Source organism: Microtus pennsylvanicus, chromosome 10 (assembly GCF_037038515.1).
Source record: "Microtus pennsylvanicus isolate mMicPen1 chromosome 10, mMicPen1.hap1, whole genome shotgun sequence".
In the NCBI taxonomy this organism is placed as follows: Eukaryota; Metazoa; Chordata; class Mammalia; order Rodentia; family Cricetidae; genus Microtus; species Microtus pennsylvanicus.
In genome coordinates this window covers 82,774,280-82,794,712 of record NC_134588.1, presented here as the reverse complement: position 1 = coordinate 82,794,712, position 20,433 = coordinate 82,774,280, and the positions used below count along the sequence as shown (strand labels likewise).

Here is a 20,433-nt window from a genome sequence, read left to right as displayed (position 1 = left end):
GCCTGAGGCTCAGGAGTAGGGACTAGGTGTTTCCTGTCCATCCAGGAGGCTAGCCCAAGCCCCGAGCCTCAACCTAGTGAGCACCAGTTCAGGGAGAGAAATTCAAAGGTCCATGGGTCGCCTCCTAGCCCTGGTTGCCCTTGGGTGGGGGCCTTAAGCCAATGACTTCACTCTCAGAGCACAGTTGTTTTTCTTAACACGCTATCCTCAACCTCCTGATATACCAGTGGCTACACTGCCATGCATGCTCTGAGCTCCACGCTGCCGCCCTAAGGCCAAAGAAGACTTGTTTATTAAGAATCCTGATTGAGGCCAAGCCCTCTGCTCTTACTAAAGGAGTCTTCCACAAAGCATTGCTGATTCCCAGACGGTCCGGGTTATAATGGGGGATGGTTTCTGTGTCTGGGAGCTCTGACTTCCGCCTCATGGCAGCATGCTCATCCTGTGTTGGAAGTGTCACAGCCCCGCTGCAGGCTGGAGTCGTGTTGTTTGATCCCCTCCAGTACTCACGTAGCCTCATGAACATGCGGGTAGCAACCACTTCACACCAGGGTGAGAACTCACTGTGGCGCAGAGCAGCCGATGGGTCCCACAGTAAAATCATGAAAAGTTCCTAAGTACTGCCTACTCTGACGTATGCTTCCAGGCACTGGAACATTGTCACCAACGAGATTGGAGCCTATAGAATGAAAGATTCTTAGACAGGGGATATTCTTGAATAGACAGGAAAGGAACCATTGACTCCAGGATGACGGCTCTAGGTACCTACGTCACAGGTGCCCTGGATCATCCACTGTTCCAGATAGGGAAGGTGACAGAAAGTGGCACTGTCTCCTTTCTAAATCACCTCTCCAGGAGGGGCTGTCTTGCCTCTTCATTGACTAGTTCTCCCACAGCTGTATAGAGAGTGGGTTGAAACTGATCAGAATGGAACACTGGGTAGATGTTTTGCTCAGTATGAGACGTAAGGACAGTGATACCCAGATCAGCCTCTCTGCAAGGGTTGTCACCTCTTAGAAGTAAATTCTGTGACCTACATCTCCCTGACACAACGGGGAACACAGCCTGAGGAGGCACAAGGGTTTGGAGAAACGAAGGAATGCTTTAGGATTGAACCCCTCAGAGACACAGCTGAGAAGCTCTGAGCATCCGTGGAGTTCCAAGGGCACAGGCTTCCAAAAGAATAGTTTTATGGAGAGGTGGCCATGATTTGGACAGGCAGAATGTCATGTCCCTGGACATCAGAGCAAGCAGAGGCTTCCAGTACTTTCTGGCTCATTCTTTCCCTGTGATGGGTAGGAGACAGCAGAGCTAATAAGAGAAGTTGGGGGCAGGGCTGAAGAGATAGTTCAGTGGTTAAGAGCACTGATTGCTCTTGCAGAGGAGCCAGGTTCAGCTACCAGAACCCATGTGATGGCTCATACCCATCCATAACTCTAGTTCCAGCGGTACTGATACCTTCTGACTTTTACAGGTACCAGGCATACACATGGTGCACATACATATTTGTGGGAAATAATGCATATAAATATTTTTAGAGGAAAAAAATAAGCTAGACCCAGACCTGGCGTTTGGGTAAGTAAACACAGTGACACATCACTGCTGACCTACTCCTGACCTTTCTCCATTCCTACAGCCTAACTATGGAAACCAGCAATATGGACCAAACAGCCAGTTCCCCACCCAGCCAGGCCAGTACCCCACCCCCAATCCTCCAAGGCCACTTACTTCTCCCAACTACCCTGGACAAAGGATGCCGAGCCAACCCAGCACTGGGCAGTACCCACCCCCCACGGTCAACATGGGGCAGTATTACAAGGTGAGTTCCCCCCCTTACCCTAGGCACTCACATCTCTAACCCCAGTCTTCAACAGCATTCTGACCCTGTGTGTATTCCTGAAGGAATCGAGAGGCAGGGGGATATCCTACTGTTCTCTGGGTGCTTAGTTGTGTCTATGAGGAGGACCCTGTTCTCATGAGTTCAGATGGTCGTCGTCTTTTCCCTTCTTCACAGTGCATGAGGTAGTGATGGCAGAGGCGGCACAATTCCAAAGGACAAAACAAAACTACCCCTGTAATCTTGAGTCTGCCCCCCACCATCGTTGTATGCTTATTACTTACTTTCCAGAGTATCTCTGTTCTCTATCACACCCTACCTCACTTTTTTTTAGTGTTCGCTTCTCGTTTTTCACTTTTACGGTGCTGCTGCGATAAAGATCTGTGAGCATTTAGCCTTTCCGCTGCCATCATTGCAGAATGCGTTCTCAGAAGGGAAAACCCCTCCATAGTTTACACTACGCCAGCTTGGGTGGCCCGTGTGTGTGTATATTTCCCATCTTGGCTCCCACTCCGGCACCATACCTGTTGCTGTTCCGGAGTCTTACTAAAGTTGCATCTGTGGAAAAAAGAGAGGCAGAGCTCGGGGCCTTCTGCTTCCCACCCTGGTCCCGAAGACCCTTCTTAGTTCCTCTTCCCCAGTGCACTCCTGTCTCCAAGGGGGCCAGACCATGGGGCTCTTCTGCCTTCCACTCATTCCTGTTTTATTCCAACAGCCAGAACAGTTTAATGGGCAGAATAACACCTTTTCTGGAAGCAGCTACAGCAGTTACAGCCAAGGGAACGTCAACAGGGTGAGTGCCATTTTAGTCTTAGAAAGTCAAGCTGACCCTCAGCAGATGGCAGCAGGTGGCTCAAACACTTCCCCTTCCTGCCCCAGCATCTCTGCATGTTTGGAGGGGTGCACAGATGGAGGATATACTTTTTGGTCATCTGCTGAGACATGGATATGCTCAGGACCTAGTCCACTGCTCTGCTAGGTCACCAAGGACAAGCATGGGCCCTACAGAAAATCAGACAAAGAAAAGATCCTGGGGACTGGGACTCCTCCCTGCCCCCAGCAGCTCAGGGGAATGTGGACTAGAATCTCAGTGTGGGGAGGCCAGCTGTCCTTTCTTCCTGCTGTAGGTTAGACAAGTCATTAGTACACAGCCTATGTGTCCCCTTTGACACCTGGCTGGGGGAACTTGACCTGAGGGGATCAGCAGAGTGTTTTGAAAAGGGATGCGGACCTTCCCAGTCCCTCCTGTCCTCCAAAAGGAGAAGGATCCTGCAGGTGGGAGTGTCCTCTGGTGACTCCCCTCCCTTGGGATGAGGAGCAGCCCTGGGGTTGGATTTTGATGCCGAGAGTAGAGTATATGTCCACCTTCTCAACCAGTTGTCCTGTGAGTCTATAACCTATTTCTGATTATCTTTTCCCAGCCTCCCAGGCCGGTTCCTGTGGCAAATTACCCCCACTCGCCTGTTCCAGGGAACCCCACACCCCCCATGACTCCCGGGAGCAGCATACCTCCCTACCTGTCCCCCAGCCAAGATGTCAAGCCACCCTTCCCACCTGACATCAAGCCAAATATGAGTGCTCTGCCACCACCCCCAGGTGAGGATCCCACACTCTCCATTCCTCTTCAGGTAGCTCCCCAGTGAGCAGGGTCAGAGGGCTCAGAAGCTGGGCTACCTGGGGTAGAGTTAGGCAGAAAGGACAGAGGGACTGAGAGCAAGGATTCCTCTTTCCCTGCAACATTTGGTGTGGGGCTGGACTGTCCATAGTCATCCTCTCTCTTGGACACCAGGAAGAGCCTGGGGCTTCAGGGACAGAGAGGCCAGTGAGAGAATTGGGACTGCGTGGTGGGGTGAGCCAGCTGAGCTAAAGGAAGCCACAGACTCTCAGTCACCAGTATTTTCTGGGGCTCTTGGCCCACATTCATGTTCTTTGAGCATGCTTCCCAAGGCGATGTCACATGGGTGAGTGAGTTCCACTCCTGCCCCAGGGTGCTTGCCACTTACATGGTCCTTGTCTTTGCCCAGCCAACCACAATGATGAGCTGCGACTCACATTCCCCGTGCGGGATGGCGTGGTTCTGGAGCCCTTCCGCCTGGAGCACAACCTGGCTGTCAGCAACCATGTGTTCCACCTGCGGCCCACGGTTCATCAGACGCTGATGTGGAGGTGAGGTGACCTGCATGGTGGCTGCCTTGCACAGGTGCTGGCAGCAGCAGCTTCCTGCCACTCACCTCTTCGGCATCATTGATAGGGCCGTGCACTATGCCAAGCCCCAGGGATGTCACAAGGAACTCACAGGAGAGGGACTAAGCCTCAACAACTAGGAACAGCTCTTACCCTAGTTCTAAGTGTTGACAGGATTTTCCAGACGGTAGGGAGGCTAACAGAGCCCTAAGGGCTGGGAAGAGGGTATCTCGTCAAGGTGACGAATTAGCAAAAGGAAACGCCGTCAGCCTGAACGTGGTTTGTGGCCAAAGCTGCCAGTGTGAGGAGAGGAGGCAATCGAGTACAGCAGAATTGGGCTAGGTAGGTTCCCCAAGCTCTGTCGATGGCCAGGAGGTGACCACTGTCTGGTACTGCTCACCCTTAGGGTTGTGCTCAAGTCATGGGCCAGACTCTGTGAGGCAATGCTTTTCCTTTTCATTGAAGGGAAGACTGAGGCTGGAGGAGTATCTTAAAGAATGTGAGTTCTCAACACACAAAATAAAGCTAAGACTTTAATTGGGGGCTTATAGATTCCAAAAGCCCTCCTGATCTTTGGTCACCCAGAGACTGACATAGAGCCCCCTCCCACCCCAGCTGCTTAGTTGAGCATCCTAAGAGCTGAAAGGGGTTCTCTGCTCCCAGCATGTTTGAAAACACACAACTTTGGGCAACCGGTGACTGTCACGGGCAAAACAGAATGGGCATTCAGGACACAGTAGCTGAGCTGCTACAGTGGGAGTCCTGAGGCTTCAGAATACACAAACAAAATGGGTCAGAGATGCTGTTCCTGCCACCACCTGGAGATGGCCCCAAAGCCACAATCAGCATTACTGCTGGTCTGGTCAAACATCTTTCCTTTTGTCCTTCTGACTCTCTTAGGGAAAAAGAGTCACTCGAAGGCAGACAGGGTAGCCAGGGCCATGGGAGTGGCTTACATGGAAATGTAGGAGCTTGGGATGTTAGGATGGATTTGGATTAGTAGGGAAAATAGAACCTCTAGGGCATTGGTTCTCAGCCTGTGGGTCCCAACCCCATTGATGACCATATATCAGATATTTGTATTATAATTCATAACAGTAGCAGAATAACAGCTATGAAGTAGCAACAAAATAATTTTATGGTCGGAGATCACCACAACATGAGGAACCTGCATTAAAGGGTTGCAGCAGTAGGAAGGTTGAGAACCGCTGCTCTCTGGTGAGGGAAGGGAAGGCTGTGGCCACTGGGGAGGGTCCCTAGGAACTCCGGATGATTGTGCCCATCCCGTGCTCTCCTCAGGTCAGACCTGGAACTGCAGTTCAAGTGCTACCATCATGAGGATCGGCAGATGAACACCAACTGGCCAGCCTCGGTGCAGGTCAGCGTCAATGCCACACCCCTCACGATCGAGCGAGGCGACAACAAGACCTCCCACAAGCCCCTGCACCTCAAGCATGTATGCCAGCCGGGCCGTAACACCATCCAGATCACTGTCACCGCCTGCTGCTGTGTGAGTAGGGTGGGCAGGCAGGACTGGGAGCATCGCCCTGGTCTCCCCTGAGTCCTGAGGCATACCCTGGGACATGGTTCTCCATCCCCAACGTGATCTAAGCTGCTGTCCTCTGGCCATTTCTGTTATACTTAGTCGTTTCTCCTTTGCACTCTGCCTCCATGGGGATTCTACACACCTCCCCTTTATTCCTTGGTGCCACCCCAGGCACAAGCACCTCATCCCAATGGCCAGGCCAAAGCTGTGATCTACTCTTACCTCATTTGAAAAATTCATATTCTCACCATCTCCCGCCATATCTCTGCTAAATGTGGAGGTAAATCAATTCGTGTTGTCTTAGAGGGGCTGCGGAGAGGATGTATATACAATGCACTCCCTTGTGCACACATGTGCACACACAGACACATTGCATATCCCTCCAATGTCTATGATTTGAGACCGCCACAGAACTTTCCCCCTGTCCCTAGAAATCAGAGGCTGGGACACAGGGCTTCCCTGGGATACTTAACAGGGGAGTAAATTGCCTGCCTTATTCTGTTGGTGTCTCTGAAAGATCCAAAAGGAAACACTCAGTCCAATCTGACAATGCAGAGGGGATGAGGCCAAAGAAATTGAACCTATAGATGGGAATGCTTCCTGAGGCTGCACAGCCATAGCATGAGAGTTGGAATAGATGATCCTAGAAGGATTCCTAGGGGGAGGTTGGCAGGGATGAGCCCACAAGAAGGATGAGAAGTTAGGACAGGAGAGCAGGAATATACTGGAGCCTAGTCCTGGTACCATGTGTGCTATAACCTGAACCAGGAGCCTTTTCAGTGTAAACTCTACCCTGTTAGCCTCGAACATAGGCAGTCATTTCAAAACCCAGCCTCTTAGTTCTGGGTCTCATTCTGCTTTTCAAGCCCCTCTTTCTCCCTTGTCCTGGGGTACCCTCTCCTAAAGAGGCATCATTGAGGTCCTGTAAACCCTTGGGCATGGGGCAGCTTGGGACACATATGCTGCAGACAGGGCAGGTATGGGAACTGTGGGTCACACTGAGCTTCCTGCTCTCTCTGCAGTCCCACCTCTTCGTGCTGCAGCTGGTACACAGACCCTCCGTGCGCTCTGTGCTGCAGGGCCTCCTCAAGAAGCGCCTACTACCTGCCGAGCACTGCATCACAAAAAGTGAGTCGGGTGGGAGGGACTGGGCCCAAGAGATGGTAATGCCCAGGATGCCAAGCCCTAGAGCACCTCTTGTGGGATGTACTGCCCCTCCTATCTACAGTTCTGTTCCTTAGTGTTCTCCCCTCGAGCCCTTGAACACCTCCGTGCAGTCTGGCTTCTATTGCTACACTCGCAGAACTAAGTGCAGCCTGAGGGCTTTTTGCTGACCCAGTTAAATCAGAGGAGCACCAGACTGGGTTTCTGAGAGCTTTGCAGAAAGTTCCTGTTCCTAGCGAGGGTGGAGTCTGCTCTTCAGAAAAGGGGCTCTCCTCAGTCCTGTCTCCCTCGTGCATCACATGTGGAAGGCGGGGCGGGGGTGGGGCAGGGATATGGCATATCCAGAACATGTTCGGGAACTTGCTTAGACCCAACCTCGGCAGAACACCCAGCCCTCACCCTGTGCCTCCTCCCCCACAGTCAAGCGGAATTTCAGCAGTGTGGCCGCCTCCTCGGGCAACACAACTCTCAACGGGGAGGATGGTGTGGAGCAGACAGCCATCAAGGTGTCTCTGAAGTGCCCCATCACATTCCGGCGCATACAGCTGCCTGCTCGAGGCCACGATTGCAAGCATGTTCAGGTGAGCAGTCCCAGGAAGTGCACCTCTGAGGCAGGCTGCACGGAATTGGCAGGGTGACAAAGGACATCATGGCCATTGGCAGCCAAGCTCTCAGGCTTCTTTTTTCCTTTCAAGTCCATCTCTGGGGTCCCGGTGGTGGTAGTACCGAAATACAGTTAGACAATCAGCTATTGAAGGCCAGCAGGAAGTTATGACTAGACACCACAGGCCTGTTTAGGGACCTGCCCTGAGCAGGTTTTCAGGAAGGAGACAACCCAGACAAGCAAAGGGGGGATGCCCAGGGTTATGTGTCCTAGAACAGGGGTGCAAGGGTCACGGGGCCCAGGTATACTATCTTCTACAGCATGGTCCATCCTAAAAGCTGAGTGGCAGACAGGCTTCCCTCCGAGTGTGTAGGTGTTGAGAGGCAATGTGATCACTTTATCTGATCCAGACTGCTGAACTTGATCAGATTCATCCTGGGTCCCTGAACTGTACTAAAGGGACTGCCAGAGGCTGCACTGCTCCTGGCCTCAGTAAGAGACAAAGGCAATGAGACTTGGATGGGGTACAGGGTCCGGAGGGGCTTTAAGGACAGGGAAATGGTAGGTGACGGCTGCTGCACAGGAGCAGTAGACACAGCAGGACATTCCTCCTGTGGGTCCAGAACCAAGGTAAGGTATCTCCAGACAGTGCTGATCTTACCTATCTGTCTCCTGCTTCCACAGTGCTTTGACCTGGAGTCATACCTCCAGCTGAATTGTGAGCGAGGGACCTGGAGGTGTCCTGTGTGCAAGTAAGTGGTGCTCACTTGGCCTGTTCTTGGGGCTCTACACTGCTCTGTTTACCCCTCAGGTGAAACAGGCCCCTGCAGAGGCACGGGTCTCGCAGTGGCAGGATGGTGGGGATGGGTGGGCTGTGCCCTGCCTCCAGGAGCAAAGACCAAGCCTTGTTCTTCTTTTTCAGTAAAACTGCTCTGCTTGAGGGTCTAGAGGTGGATCAGTATATGTGGGGGATCCTGAATGCCATCCAACAGTAAGTGAAGTCCCCACTAGAGGGGTTCAGCCTGGCTTGGAGGAGAGGGAAAAGCGGAGGCGGGGGTATAGAGAGTCCTGAGTACTTCCTAGGCAGCCGCCAATCTGCAGCCTGACCTTGGGAATTCCTGGACCTGGAGGCCAATGTGTTCTAGAAGGGACAGAACTCAGCCAGTGCAGAAACTTCTCTCTTTTTTTGGAGGGGGGTAGGGGGTGGGGGGAAGTTCTTGGGTTCAGCAACCCCAGGCTCTGTTTTTCTAAGAATCAGTGTCCCCATTTCACCAAAGATGTGAACCCCACTAGGCCTCTGCCCTATATGCAGCTCTAACATAGGAGGGTAGACATAATCTTCTCTCCAAAACTAGGGACTCTAAGCCTCAGTTTTGCCTCCTTTGCTGTCCCCGCCAGCTCCGAGTTTGAAGAGGTCACCATTGACCCCACATGCAGCTGGCGGCCAGTGCCCATCAAGTCAGACCTCCACATCAAGGATGACCCTGATGGCATCCCCTCAAAGCGGTTTAAAACTATGAGCCCCAGCCAGATGATCATGCCCAATGTCATGGAGATGATCGCTGCTCTGGGCCCTGGCCCATCTCCCTACCCCCTCCCACCTCCTCCTGGAGGCACCAGTTCCAACGACTACAGCAGCCAAGGTAAGTAATGTGATACTGGATAGGGAGAGAAGAGGCTAGTCTGGGTCCACTGGGGACTTGGGATTTCTATGTAGCAAATTGATGGTATCAGGTACAGAATGGGAGAAGAAAGGCAGAGTGGGGCCAGATAAATGGTTCAGTGTTAAAACCACTTGTATTTGCAGAGGGCCTGGGTTCGATTCCCAGAACCCACATGACTCACAACCAACCATAACTGCGGTATAAAGGGATCCAGTGCTCTCTTCTGAACTCCACCTGCACCAGGCATACACTTACATGCAGGCAAAACATTCCACTCAGACACATAAAAAAAAAAATAAGTCTTAAAAATACAAAGGGGTGGGGCAGAGGAAACGTTCCCTCTGAAAATAGTCCTCAGGCCTCTAGACTTGGGGGAATAATGGTCCAAGCCCAAAGATTTCGCAGCCTGCTCTGCCAGGTTACCAGCCCTGCTCTTCTGCGTCTCCCAGCCTCCCAGAGAGAGCCTAGGCCCTGGAGCCCTATTCTTTGCTTCCCCAGGCCACTGTCACTCGGTCTCATTCTCATCAATTCCAGACTTTCGACACCACCCCTGCTGTCTTCCACTCAGTTCCTAGGAAATATCTGTCTGAGGATGGTCACCCTGTCACTCAGCTCTGTCATCTTAGCTCTTCAAGGTGCCCAGGTCATTCGTGGACCAAAGTCATTAGTTTACTGACTTAAGTCCACAGCCTCAGGACCCTGACATCCCAGCATTCTGACTGTGTCTCACCATGACCATGGATACAGTGGCTGGAGAGGCTGGTTTATCATCTGGAGCCTGGTGCTCTTGGACACGGTGGAATAGCCCCCTGGGTTTGGGGTTGGTAGGAAATATGGCCCCAGTAGACAGCAGCCCAGCAACTCCTGTTCTCGTCTCAGATTGAGCCTCTTCCAGTGTGTCTGGCCTTTCTGCCCTTCTGTAACAGAGGAGCAGCCCACTCACCTGGGGTGAGGGTGTTGCATTTGCACATACCTGGGGTACCCCAGCCCATCCGAAAGCGTGACTGCTTCATTATATAGCAGCCATGCCTGCCTGTTTCGAGGAACGGCATGAACTTGGCTTTTTGACTGTCAGCTGAGGGTGACCACCTTCCCTCTAAATGACCTCCCTCCACCCCATCTTAATTCCATCCCAGGAAACAACTACCAGGGCCATGGCAATTTTGACTTCCCCCATGGGAATCCCGGAGGGACATCTATGAACGACTTCATGCATGGTCCCCCCCAGCTCTCTCACCCACCGGACATGCCCAACAACATGGCTGCCCTCGAGAAACCCCTCAGCCACCCCATGCAGGAAACTGTGAGTACCTTTAACTTGTGTCTCAGCTTTCCATTTGCCTGTGTTCCATTCCCAGCCTCATCTGGGGCTGACTGAGGCAGGGGTGCTCTCCCTTGGGATATTGTGATGTAAGTACCCTGGTTCCTTCCTCAACAAAAAGAAAAATTAAGAATTAGGTCTGAGGGCTCTGAAAAAAGGGAGAAGCTGGCGTGGTTGGTCCTCATCTGTTAACTTGACTGGTTTAGTGAGAATTCTGGATTCTCTTGAAATTAAGCAAGCTCCAGGCTTCCTTGTGCGTCCGCATGGACCACCTCCAAGCTCCACTTAACACTCGTCCAACTCTCCTCTGATTCCAGCCCCCGGGAAATAGGTCCCATGCTTAGACACTTAGTCTCCAGGGATCTGAATCTTTTCATTCGGGGTCTCACCATCATCTGCCAACAGAAGGGTTCAGGACATCTGACCTCACTGAGGTCTTGCCCTCCTTGTCTTTGTCTCCTGTTTACTGGCATGTTCCACGTGCCTGGGAACACCTCCTTGGAGCAAGATGCACAGAGCTAACCACAAACCATCCCTTCCTGTGGCTCTAGCAACCATGGCAAGAGAGCTGGCCATTCTCGAGCCCTCCTTGGTTTGACTGCTAAACTGTTGTGCACTAGGTAGCAAACGCTCCTGGGTCAGGATTAATAAGGCACCCTGAGCCTGTGCTCACAAAACATGCCTTCTTAAGGAGCTGGGGTAGAGGAAGAGCGGTGGGGCTTTGGGGGTGACTTCTGTAGGGCCTCGTCATGTTAGGCTCTCACCTGAGCGGTAAGGACCACAGATAGGAATGCCAGCCAGAGAGGGTCCAGAGTTTTCCACAGTGCCTGGTAGTGGGGTTGGAGGAAGACTGACGGGGGTCTTCTTATCCTCTCTCACGTGGCCTGGAAGAAAGGTGTCACGCATTCCCGGTTCTCAGTAAGAACGAGTATTTTGGCTGGTGATGTAGCTCCATCGGAGGAGCGCTTCCCCGGCACTGCATCGACAGGATGTGATATAGACTTGCAATCTCAAAACTCAGAGATAGAGGCAGGGGCATGAAAAGGTCAGAGTCCTCCTTGGCTGCATAGCAAGATTGAGGTCAGCCTAGGATACTTGAGAGCCTGCCTCAAAAAAAAAAAAAAAAAAACAGAAAGAGAAAAAAGAAAAATGCTTATTGACTCTGCCTATGAAGGTTTGGACCATGGACCGTATGTCCTCTTACAAGCCAAACTTTTTTTGCTTCTTGGTTCACCCTGCCACCGAGACTGTATGTAGAGGCCTCTGTATCAGAATCAACCTAAGAGCTCCTCCAGGATTCTCCCAAGGTGCACCTGGTCCTTTCTCAGCTCTGTCATCCCCCCTGAAAACAACCAGACCTAGCACCGTGTTTTTACTACATGGGGGAGACAATCCCAGGCCAACCCTTAGTACGTCTGCTGTCTAAAAGCAGCCTGGCCCTGTCTGAGCAGGTGGTCAGAGGGCTCTCATGCAGTCCAGGATAGGCTAGTTGGTTCTAGCCAAGCACTGATTTATGCAAGAATTCTCCCACAGCAAGCATGCTGCAGACACAGCAGCTGGCTCAAGGCATTCTGGCTCTTGGCAAGGTCAAGTGGACAGAGGATCAGAGATTTTGTAGGATCAGAGGGCATCATGGGATTCAAGATTTCAGCCCTGAACTGAGCTGAGCTGTTCATGGGGGTCTAGAGTTCCTCTCTGCTCCCTCAAGATGGGTGCCGGGGAACTCTGCTCCAGTGAGCTAAGTGAGAACTCCCAGCTGGCTCCTCACCCTCTGTGGCCTTTTCTTCCAGCCCCTTCACACATGCCACATGTGGGTCACCTAGGGACCTGAGCTGGGGAGCACTGTGATACTAGTGTTACACTGGAGTGGAGTCCTGTACCCCACGAAGAAAGGATACAACCAGGACTTTTGGTAGAGACCAGATCATGGCAGACCTAGGGAGCAGTTTTTAGCAGAAATGGGAAGAGGAAGTGGGGTCTGGGACACCAAGGGTGGCATGATTGCCTCTTGCTAACCCAGCAAGGAAGAACCTAGAAATGGAGATGAGGCAGGGATAATAGTCATCTGAGACCAAGCAAGCATTGGGTCACCAGGCTGATGTGTCCTTGGCAGTATGAAAGTGGGACTGGTGGCCCTGTTTGAATGCATAGAGCAGGCAGAAGCCTTTGCCAGAGAGCAGCTTCAGGCCTTCTGCTTTGAAGGGTCTTCTTGAAAGAGCAAGAAGCATTCAGCAGGCATGTGTATACATAAAAACCCTTATACTCACAGCCAACTGATTTTCAATGCATTTGCCAATTAGAAGGGATGAATTCCCTAGTTAACCTGTTAGGGTCACACTGCCCTGTTCCTCAGCAGCCCCAGCGTGAAACCCATTGCTGATCAAGGTGGTATGGCCTTTAGGCTGTACCCTAAAATGCCCCTGGCAAGCCAGGTTTTCTCCCTGATCTGCCGTTTTATCGTCAGATGAGTTCCATCCTGGGTGGGAGACAGGCAAAGCACCTGTCTTATTGCCAGCCGGGGACCCACTTGGCGGGTCACACTCCCAGTCCTGAGCTGCACGCCTACCCGTGCCATGTCCACGCCTGCTCTGCACTGCCCCAGCCCCGGGGAGCCTGCACCACGCTGCCAACAGCTACCCGCTTCCCAGAAACACGTCCATTTGCTTGTCCATTCTGCCCTCGCTGTTGTTCGTTGTGACAGTGTGGGGGTGGGGAGCCGTCTGGTCTACGCCTGGCTCGAGTGAGACCCCTTCCCCACGTGTCCCTTTACAGCCTTCCTGGTTGTCAGTTTCTAGAAAGGATAGATTTTTTTTTTTATTTTCTGTTCTGCTCCCCCACCCCAGACCATTGTTCTTCGTGAGGGGCTCCCTTGTTTGAGGTCCGTTACTTCCTGGTTTGTTCGGGGTTCATTTTCTCCAGGCATCCGTCGTTGTGCCTCGTCACCTCACCTCTCTTTTCTCCTGCTCTCTCCTCCTCCACAGATGCCCCACGCTGGCAGTTCTGACCAGCCCCATCCCTCCATACAACAAGGTTTGCACGTACCACACCCCAGCAGCCAGGCAGGGCCTCCATTACATCACAGTGGGGCTCCTCCTCCTTCCCAGCCTCCCCGGCAGCCACCACAGGCCGCTCCCAGCAACCATCCACACAGCGACCTGACCTTTAACCCCTCCTCAGCCTTAGAGGGTCAGGCCGGAGCACAGGGAGCATCCGACATGCCGGAACCTTCACTGGATGTAAGTTGGGGTCACCACACACCTCGGTCTGGGGCCAGGCATGGCACCGGGACCTTCCCAAGAGAAGGGGGGTACTTAAGGGCTCAAGGCCTCGGGTGGAAAAGTGGGTGGGTGGTGGGTGGGCCCCAGCCAATCTCCTCTGATTCTAGCACTAGAATGCCCCATATGGAGATATGTCATGTGAGGCCCACCCCCACCCATCAACCCCTTGGCCCAATAGTCCTGTTTCCCAGTCCTACCCCTTTTCTACGTAGGTTCTTGCAGGGTCCCTCCAGTCAGGGCCTTGGAGATAGTACAAGAGGGTCCTTGCCCTTCTTCCCACAGCCCCCCTCACACCCCCATGTCGAGCTTGCTATTTCTGTATCTACCTTCTGGCCTGGGCAGGGGAAGGGCTAAGAATGGTGTCCCACCATCGTCTTGCTGGTCTTGTCTGCCTGCGGTTTCCTTGTCCATGTGTTTCCATTTCCCGCTTCCGCTTGCTCCATTGCTCACCCCAAGAAGCCTCTCCGTGGAATGACAGAAGACGGTTGGGAGGAAGACAGGGTCAGCGGTGGCCACTGAGACTCCAGGATCTCCCATCCTGGGGCCTCAGCGGTCTAGAAGGAGGGGGTCACAGAAAGATTGTTACTGGACACTTGCTCCTCCTACCCCCTCAGGAGCTAGGAGCTGTAGCCAGTCTCAACCAACCCCTAGGTACTGGATTCCTGGCCCTGCGGTCAGCATCCACCCCAGTGGCATCAGAGAGCGCTTGACCGGGAGAACTGTGTCATTATCTTTGGTTTGCAGACACCTTGGTTTCTCACCAGCTCTCCCCTCTAGTCAGACCAGTGGGATGCTTCTAGATTCAGGAGCTCCTCTGCCCCAATAGGACATACCTACTCCAAGGGTATCACATGGGGAGCAGAGGCAGTGGACCACAGGGACAGGACAGACAGACAGCCACAGACTCAGTAAGACTCTGCGAGAAGTCTAGGGCAGCAAGCACTGTGAGGACCAGCTGTCTTCCCACGGCCTCTTTGTGCTTATGGGTGAAGCCGGATGGCTTATGCTAGCAAGCTGCTCGAGGCAGGGTCTAAGAGGACAGAGGAACAGTCAAAAGAAAGCCCAGCCCTTGATCTGTAGATCTGTAATGGGGCTGACATCAGTGCCTGAGAGGAGGGATCAGCCCAGTGAGTCTCTGCTGGTAGGCTAAGGGTTCTGCTGCCCTTGGCATTTGTTGAGTGTGGGCATGCCTACCCCAGGTGGGGTGCAGTGGTCTGGACTGGTCTTGAGGACAGCCAGCAGGCCCATACTCAACACCACTAGTTTTCCATCTCTGAGGTAGAACTCCAGGAGGCGAGCAGAAGGAAGTGAGCAGCCAGAGAGACCCTCACTCCTCCTCCTCCTCCCGGACCACCCTCAGCCACCTCAACTGGGCTTTTTCTCTTCTAGCTACTGCCGGAACTCACAAACCCCGACGAGCTCCTCTCCTACCTGGACCCCCCCGACCTTCCAAGCAATAGCAACGATGACCTCCTGTCTCTCTTTGAGAACAACTGAAGGCCACCTTCCATTAGGGCCATCCCTACCCACTATGCCTCCTGCCCCATCTGTCCCACATACTTTTCCTCACAGGAGCCCGTGTTCAGGCCTCCTGCACCAGGACCTCAGGCTGGGGGCTGAGCAGAGCACACTAGGCAGGGAAGGCCATGTGGGTCTGCAGTCCTATTTGCCTGAATGCTCCAGGGCCTGTACCCAGAGTGAGCCTGAAGAAGGCCCCTGGAAGATGAACCCCAGCTGAAGGGATCCAGTCCCAGCAAGAGACATGCCAGTGGCGACTATAGGTCCCTCCATATGTGCTGACTCCAGACGACCGACCTTCCAGTGCCCCAAAGTTCTTCCATGTTTTTAAACCATATCCCTGCCTCCTGGCCCAGAGCCTCCTTCAAGTGACTGGAACCTGAGAGAAGCCTGCACTCCCACCCCCAGGCCAGGGAAGTGGACGACCTTGGAGGAGTGGTGACAGTTTACAGCAGTGAGGAAGGCCACCCCCCATACACACACACACACACACGCACACACACACATACACACAACACCCACAGAAAAGCACAAACCTCTGGGAAGGAGAACATCCCTCAGGGCCAAGGGTCGTGGCTTTGGCCTCTGACTCCTAAGACAAGATGCCCTAGCAACACACTCTCAGCAGAACAAGGACAGAGTGCTGTGTCTGAGAAGGCTTGCCACTCCTGTTTAGGGGCTGGTGGGACACAGGTCAGGGCCTTTCATGGAGCCAGGACAATGCATAGGAGGGCTCCTCAACTAAGACCAGGGCCAAAGCTTGTAGTGAGCAGAGAGCATGTGCACAAGCGTGCACCCCACCAAAATGTGCCCTTTGTTGGGGCTTTTGGGAAGATGCCAGCCAGAGCCCAACAGGAGCAGCCAAAGCCTTGCAGCCCCAAGCTACTCCCTGCTTTTAAATGACCACAGTGGAAAGCTCTGAAGTCACCCAAGGAAAGGATCATTGCATCTGGACAGCAAGCAAACCATTTCCCTCCATGTTCTCTCTCCTTCCTCCTGCCCGTACATACCCTCCGTCTCTAAGACTATCCCATGGGACCCACTTCCCCCTGGGGTCTAGTTCTCCTTTCCCTAGCCAGCTGTAGGGGTACATGGTAGAGAGGCTGGGCAGCACAAGGCAACTTGGGCAGGAACTGGGCTTCACAGCAAGAGCCCAGGGCATCCATGTCTCTCCAAGCTGCCAACCAGGTTCTCCACTCATGGCTGCTCTGTCTCCAGCCCAGGCCATTGCTGTGTGCACCAGGATATCTTGGCAGGCAGCTTATGGCGTCTACAAAAGCTGCCTGCCATTCTCTGTATCCTTCCTCCACCCAGAGCTCGCGCTACACTCCTGCTCACCCAGCAAGTGCAGCCTCTGGTCCTGCTGTTCACTCCATCCAGCTTAGAGTCCCCTGTTGGCGTGTCATTACTGTCACCTGCTTCGTTCCAGGCTGGTCTGTGTCCCCTGAGCCTCATGGCCTGTGGTGATGCCAGGTTGTCCGATCACATGAGTCCCATCTCTAAATTCTTTGCTCCCTTCTCCAGTGCTGCCACCCAGGGCCCTCTCCTGCCTCCTGTCCGCTGTCAGCATCCTCATTCCTCATCAGTCATCGGTTTCCCTCTGTGCTCCCTGGCACTTTGACGTAGATTGTACCAGAAAGGTGACCCTAACTGTTGACTTACTGTCACCCAGAAAACGGCACAAGGAAAGCTGCCATCACCCCACTCCTCTTCTTCCTTTGTCCTGTTGTTGAGGTTTTTTCAAACGATGTGTTCAGTATGCAAATCAATTATTTTAAGAATCGCTTTTGTAAATAACTTTGTGAATATTTTAGTATCGTCTTTGATAATATTCGACATTTTCATGACCTGGTTATAGCCTTTGCTGGTGTTTTTAAAATATCTTGACTCAATGAGAAAAAAACAAGTTCTTTTTTTAAAAAAACAAACAAACAACAAAAACAAAAAACAACCAGGGCTATTTGTACAGATGAGGGGGGAGCAGAAGGGGTGGCCATGCCCGAGTTGAGCGACCAGGCCACCCACTATTGGCCACTCTTGGTCACCAGTAGGGACAACACTGCACCAGGTACTACGTGGCTATCCCTGCCCAGTGCCTGTGTCCTGGCATACGGCCATGCTCTGTGGCAGACCATGTGGATTGTTCAGCTTCAGACTGACAGATGCCTTTCTCAGAAGTTCCTGCTTCTTGCCGTGATACTGTGCCCCAGAACAACATGGGGTCCCTGCTGGTTCTTATCAAGCTGTGCCCAGGTTCTCTACAGGTTTCCAGTGCAAAAGGCCTAGACACTCCCTGAGGCTGATTTCCTAGGCCCTCTCCCAGGCAAGTGCGCACCAACAAGTCCGCCACAGAGCCTGAAACCCGTGCTCTGGGCATATCCCTTTTTGAGAAATGTTGGAATTCATCCAGGGTGTGGGAGAGAGGTACAAAGACATCTGGGGCTGGAGCCGTGCCTTGGTAGTGAAAAATGCAGGTAAAGGTGACATCCGTAAGCAGAGGCAGGCTCAGGCTCTGGAAAGATCCTTCCTCGGTCCTGTCTAATAACAACTTGGAGCCATAGTAACCTCAGAAATGAGGCCTCAGCCAGCCACTTTACCACAACGACCAACCCACCCAATAGGCATGTACTGGCCACCACTCAACAGAATGAGCTGGGAGCCCACAGGCAGATGGGAAGAGCTCCCCGCCCAGGCGATCACCCCCATCTTCTTGGTTTGAAGCTTTATTCATGTCTCATGTTCCCTGTAGCCACTGTATTTTTTAAAAGATTTCTAATACTTTCTCCCTAACGGAAGCCCTAACCCCCAGAGAGCTACAGGTCTGCTCCCAATGGGCCCTTGGGCCTGACCCATCCAGACGAGGCAGTGTGAGCAGCGGCGGCAACTCAAGGGACGTGTGTACATATGTAAATGAGAAATAGACATGTCAACAAGATGCATTCATTTCTCTCGGACTGTGTATTGTTTTTATTTTGCGAAACAAAACAACAAAAGGCTTGGAACTCCATCTTATGTGGAATACTAGATCCCGTTTGTTATAGCGTTTGTGACTCCACCTTTGTCTCATGTAATATACTCTGCCCCTGTGTGAAAAGGCATTTTCGTTGTTCTGTTTTTATTTTACCTACATGTACTATTTGCCTTCAGTGTCCTAGCCCTGCCACCTGTGTATTTTTAGGGTGCTATGGAAACAATGAAGAGAAATGGGGATTTCAGAAGAAAATTGTAACCAAATTCATACTTTGTATAAGTTTTTGATATCATGATCACAGGTGATTCACACGTACACACATCCACACCCCCACGTGCAGCCTGAAGTGACGTCCATGGAAACCGCCATTGTCTTTGTACATCGTATGTACACTGCAATCATTTCATACTTTTGACTGGTCAGAAAACTAATTGTGATTTCTAGTCTTGCAAAGCTGTATGTAGTTAGATGATGTGACCTCTAATATTTATCTAATAAATATGTATTCAGATGAAACCTGTATATTAGGTGTTCATGTGGTTATTTTGTATTTAAAGATCAAATTATTTGATTATTGCTAGACATTTCTATACTCTGTTGTAACACTGAGGTATCTCATTTGCTCATGTTAATTTTTTTCTAAATAAATTGACAAAAACGAAGGTTCTGGTGAGTTAGCTGTTTTGTGGTTGTGAAGGACTGGTCTGAGGGAACTGGCTTCGGTTTTTACACTACCACCCTATCCTGTCGGTCTGTGCAGAGGTTGGAATGTTGGCTTGGAAGCGTCCTGCTCCTCTGTGAGGTCCTGAAACCCTTGTGAATATAAAGAGCCTCTGGCATTGGTCTCTCCTGGTGAGAACCTATCTCCAGCTAGCCCTGCTGAGGGCTTGTGGAACAGTTTGTAAAGGCTGGTTAAATATCAGGCCATGGACAGGGCCTGTCCTGGAGGGGCGCTGGGGCTTTAGGCCATCTGTGACTCAAGACTGTCTAGTAGCCCATGCTGAGTCCGACAGACTAGGAACAGTCTGTCCATGTCAAGTCACAGGTCCTGTCCACAGCATCTAGTCACCGCCAGGCTTCACAAGTGCCTTGACAGCCGTGGCTCCTGCAGGTTCCAGAGTCTGTCTCCAGCCACCTGACTTCTCCCCACTGCTTCCCTGCTCTGCTCTGAGCGAAACTTGAGTTTACTAGGTGGCTGCATTTTACATGGGTTCTCCCTCTTCGGGCTACAGTTCTAACACCCAGCACAGACTGTACTTCTGTGTATCCAGTTTAAGGTCTAAGGAAGTGGACCTGATTGGCAGGGCCAGTAGCCAGCATGGCCTTTCCTCCTGCCCTCCTCAGCCTAACCACTGAGCAATAAAGACAGACATGGCCACCTTAGCCCTCCCTTAGTAAGGGCTAGAAGTGACAGTTGAGCAGGCTCCCAAAAATATCCACTAGTGTGAATAAGGTGTGTGAAAAAGCTGGAGAGACAGATGGGACACACCTGGAGTGGGCTGAGTGGGTGTTTACAAGAGCCAGCTGGACTGGGGGCCCGGGCACTGAGAAGTGCCACCTGCAAGGAAGACAGGGCTGAGATTAAGGTAGCCAGGGTTTCTTGTTTGAATGGGAGATGAAGGTGAGAAGAGAAAGAGTCACGTAAAACATGGAGTCCTGGCCACTGCTAAACTGCCAGCAGCTGGCAGTCTTGTCCCCAGCAGCCTGAGATGTCAGGAGAGCTTTTCACAGAGCACCCCCACACCCCGTTGCCTTAGACCAGTGACTTCACAATGAACTGGGAAGTAAACATGTTGGGGCATGAGCAGACCCTTTAAATGAAGCATAAACAAGCTGCAAAATACCAGAAGGAAAGGGTGTCAGGCGACTGTCGAGGTGAGGATAGGAGTGTGTGTGCGCGCGCGCGTGCATGCTGCGTGTGGGTAGTTCCTGTGGGCTGTGGTTAAAAACAACTGAGCGCCATTGCCTTCAAGACAGGAAGTGAGCAGAGGAATCGGAGGCTGACTTCACTATACAGACAGGAGTTGCCGTTTTCAGCTTGACTCCCTGACACAGGCCTGTGGTTTCCCCAAGCCCTCACGGCAGCCTTGGCCCCACTCATGCCTGCTGAAACAGGCGTCCTTCTTCTGGAATGGAGGGCGTAACTGTGATGAAAAAAGTCTTCCAAGCCAAAGCAAGACTGAACTCCAGTCCCAATACAGACATAATTAAAAATAATAAATCTGCAAGGAGTAGGTAGAGGCCCCAAAACCCCCTCTCCAGGCAACTGGGGTTCAACCTTCATTCCCCTTGTTGCCCTCCTCCACATACCTGGTCCTAAAGAGGAACTTTGTTTTTACCCCTGGG

General features: G+C 52.2%; 1 protein-coding gene across 9 annotated transcripts in view; it reads left to right on the top strand.

Annotated features, from left to right (window-relative positions):
- The window catches only part of Zmiz1 (zinc finger MIZ-type containing 1), a 199,120-nt gene extending 180,371 nt beyond the window's left edge, over window positions 1-18,749 (top strand). For 6 of the 9 annotated variants that reach the window (XM_075988811.1, XM_075988809.1, XM_075988810.1 and 3 more), the window contains 13 exons: window positions 1,637-1,819; window positions 2,553-2,630; window positions 3,259-3,433; window positions 3,862-4,003; window positions 5,321-5,531; window positions 6,590-6,695; window positions 7,152-7,312; window positions 8,020-8,087; window positions 8,258-8,326; window positions 8,734-8,978; window positions 10,136-10,302; window positions 13,302-13,556; window positions 14,988-18,749. In XM_075988811.1, coding sequence (XP_075844926.1) covers window positions 1,637-1,819; window positions 2,553-2,630; window positions 3,259-3,433; window positions 3,862-4,003; window positions 5,321-5,531; window positions 6,590-6,695; window positions 7,152-7,312; window positions 8,020-8,087; window positions 8,258-8,326; window positions 8,734-8,978; window positions 10,136-10,302; window positions 13,302-13,556; window positions 14,988-15,095 — 1,968 coding nt within the window. In that variant the 3' untranslated portion in view covers window positions 15,096-18,749. The remainder of the gene's footprint in view (window positions 1-1,636; window positions 1,820-2,552; window positions 2,631-3,258; window positions 3,434-3,861; window positions 4,004-5,320; window positions 5,532-6,589; window positions 6,696-7,151; window positions 7,313-8,019; window positions 8,088-8,257; window positions 8,327-8,733; window positions 8,979-10,135; window positions 10,303-13,301; window positions 13,557-14,987) is intronic. The other 3 variants (XM_075988813.1, XM_075988812.1, XM_075988818.1) reach the window with 1 other exon arrangement.
- Window positions 18,750-20,433: the final 1,684 nt, after the last annotated feature.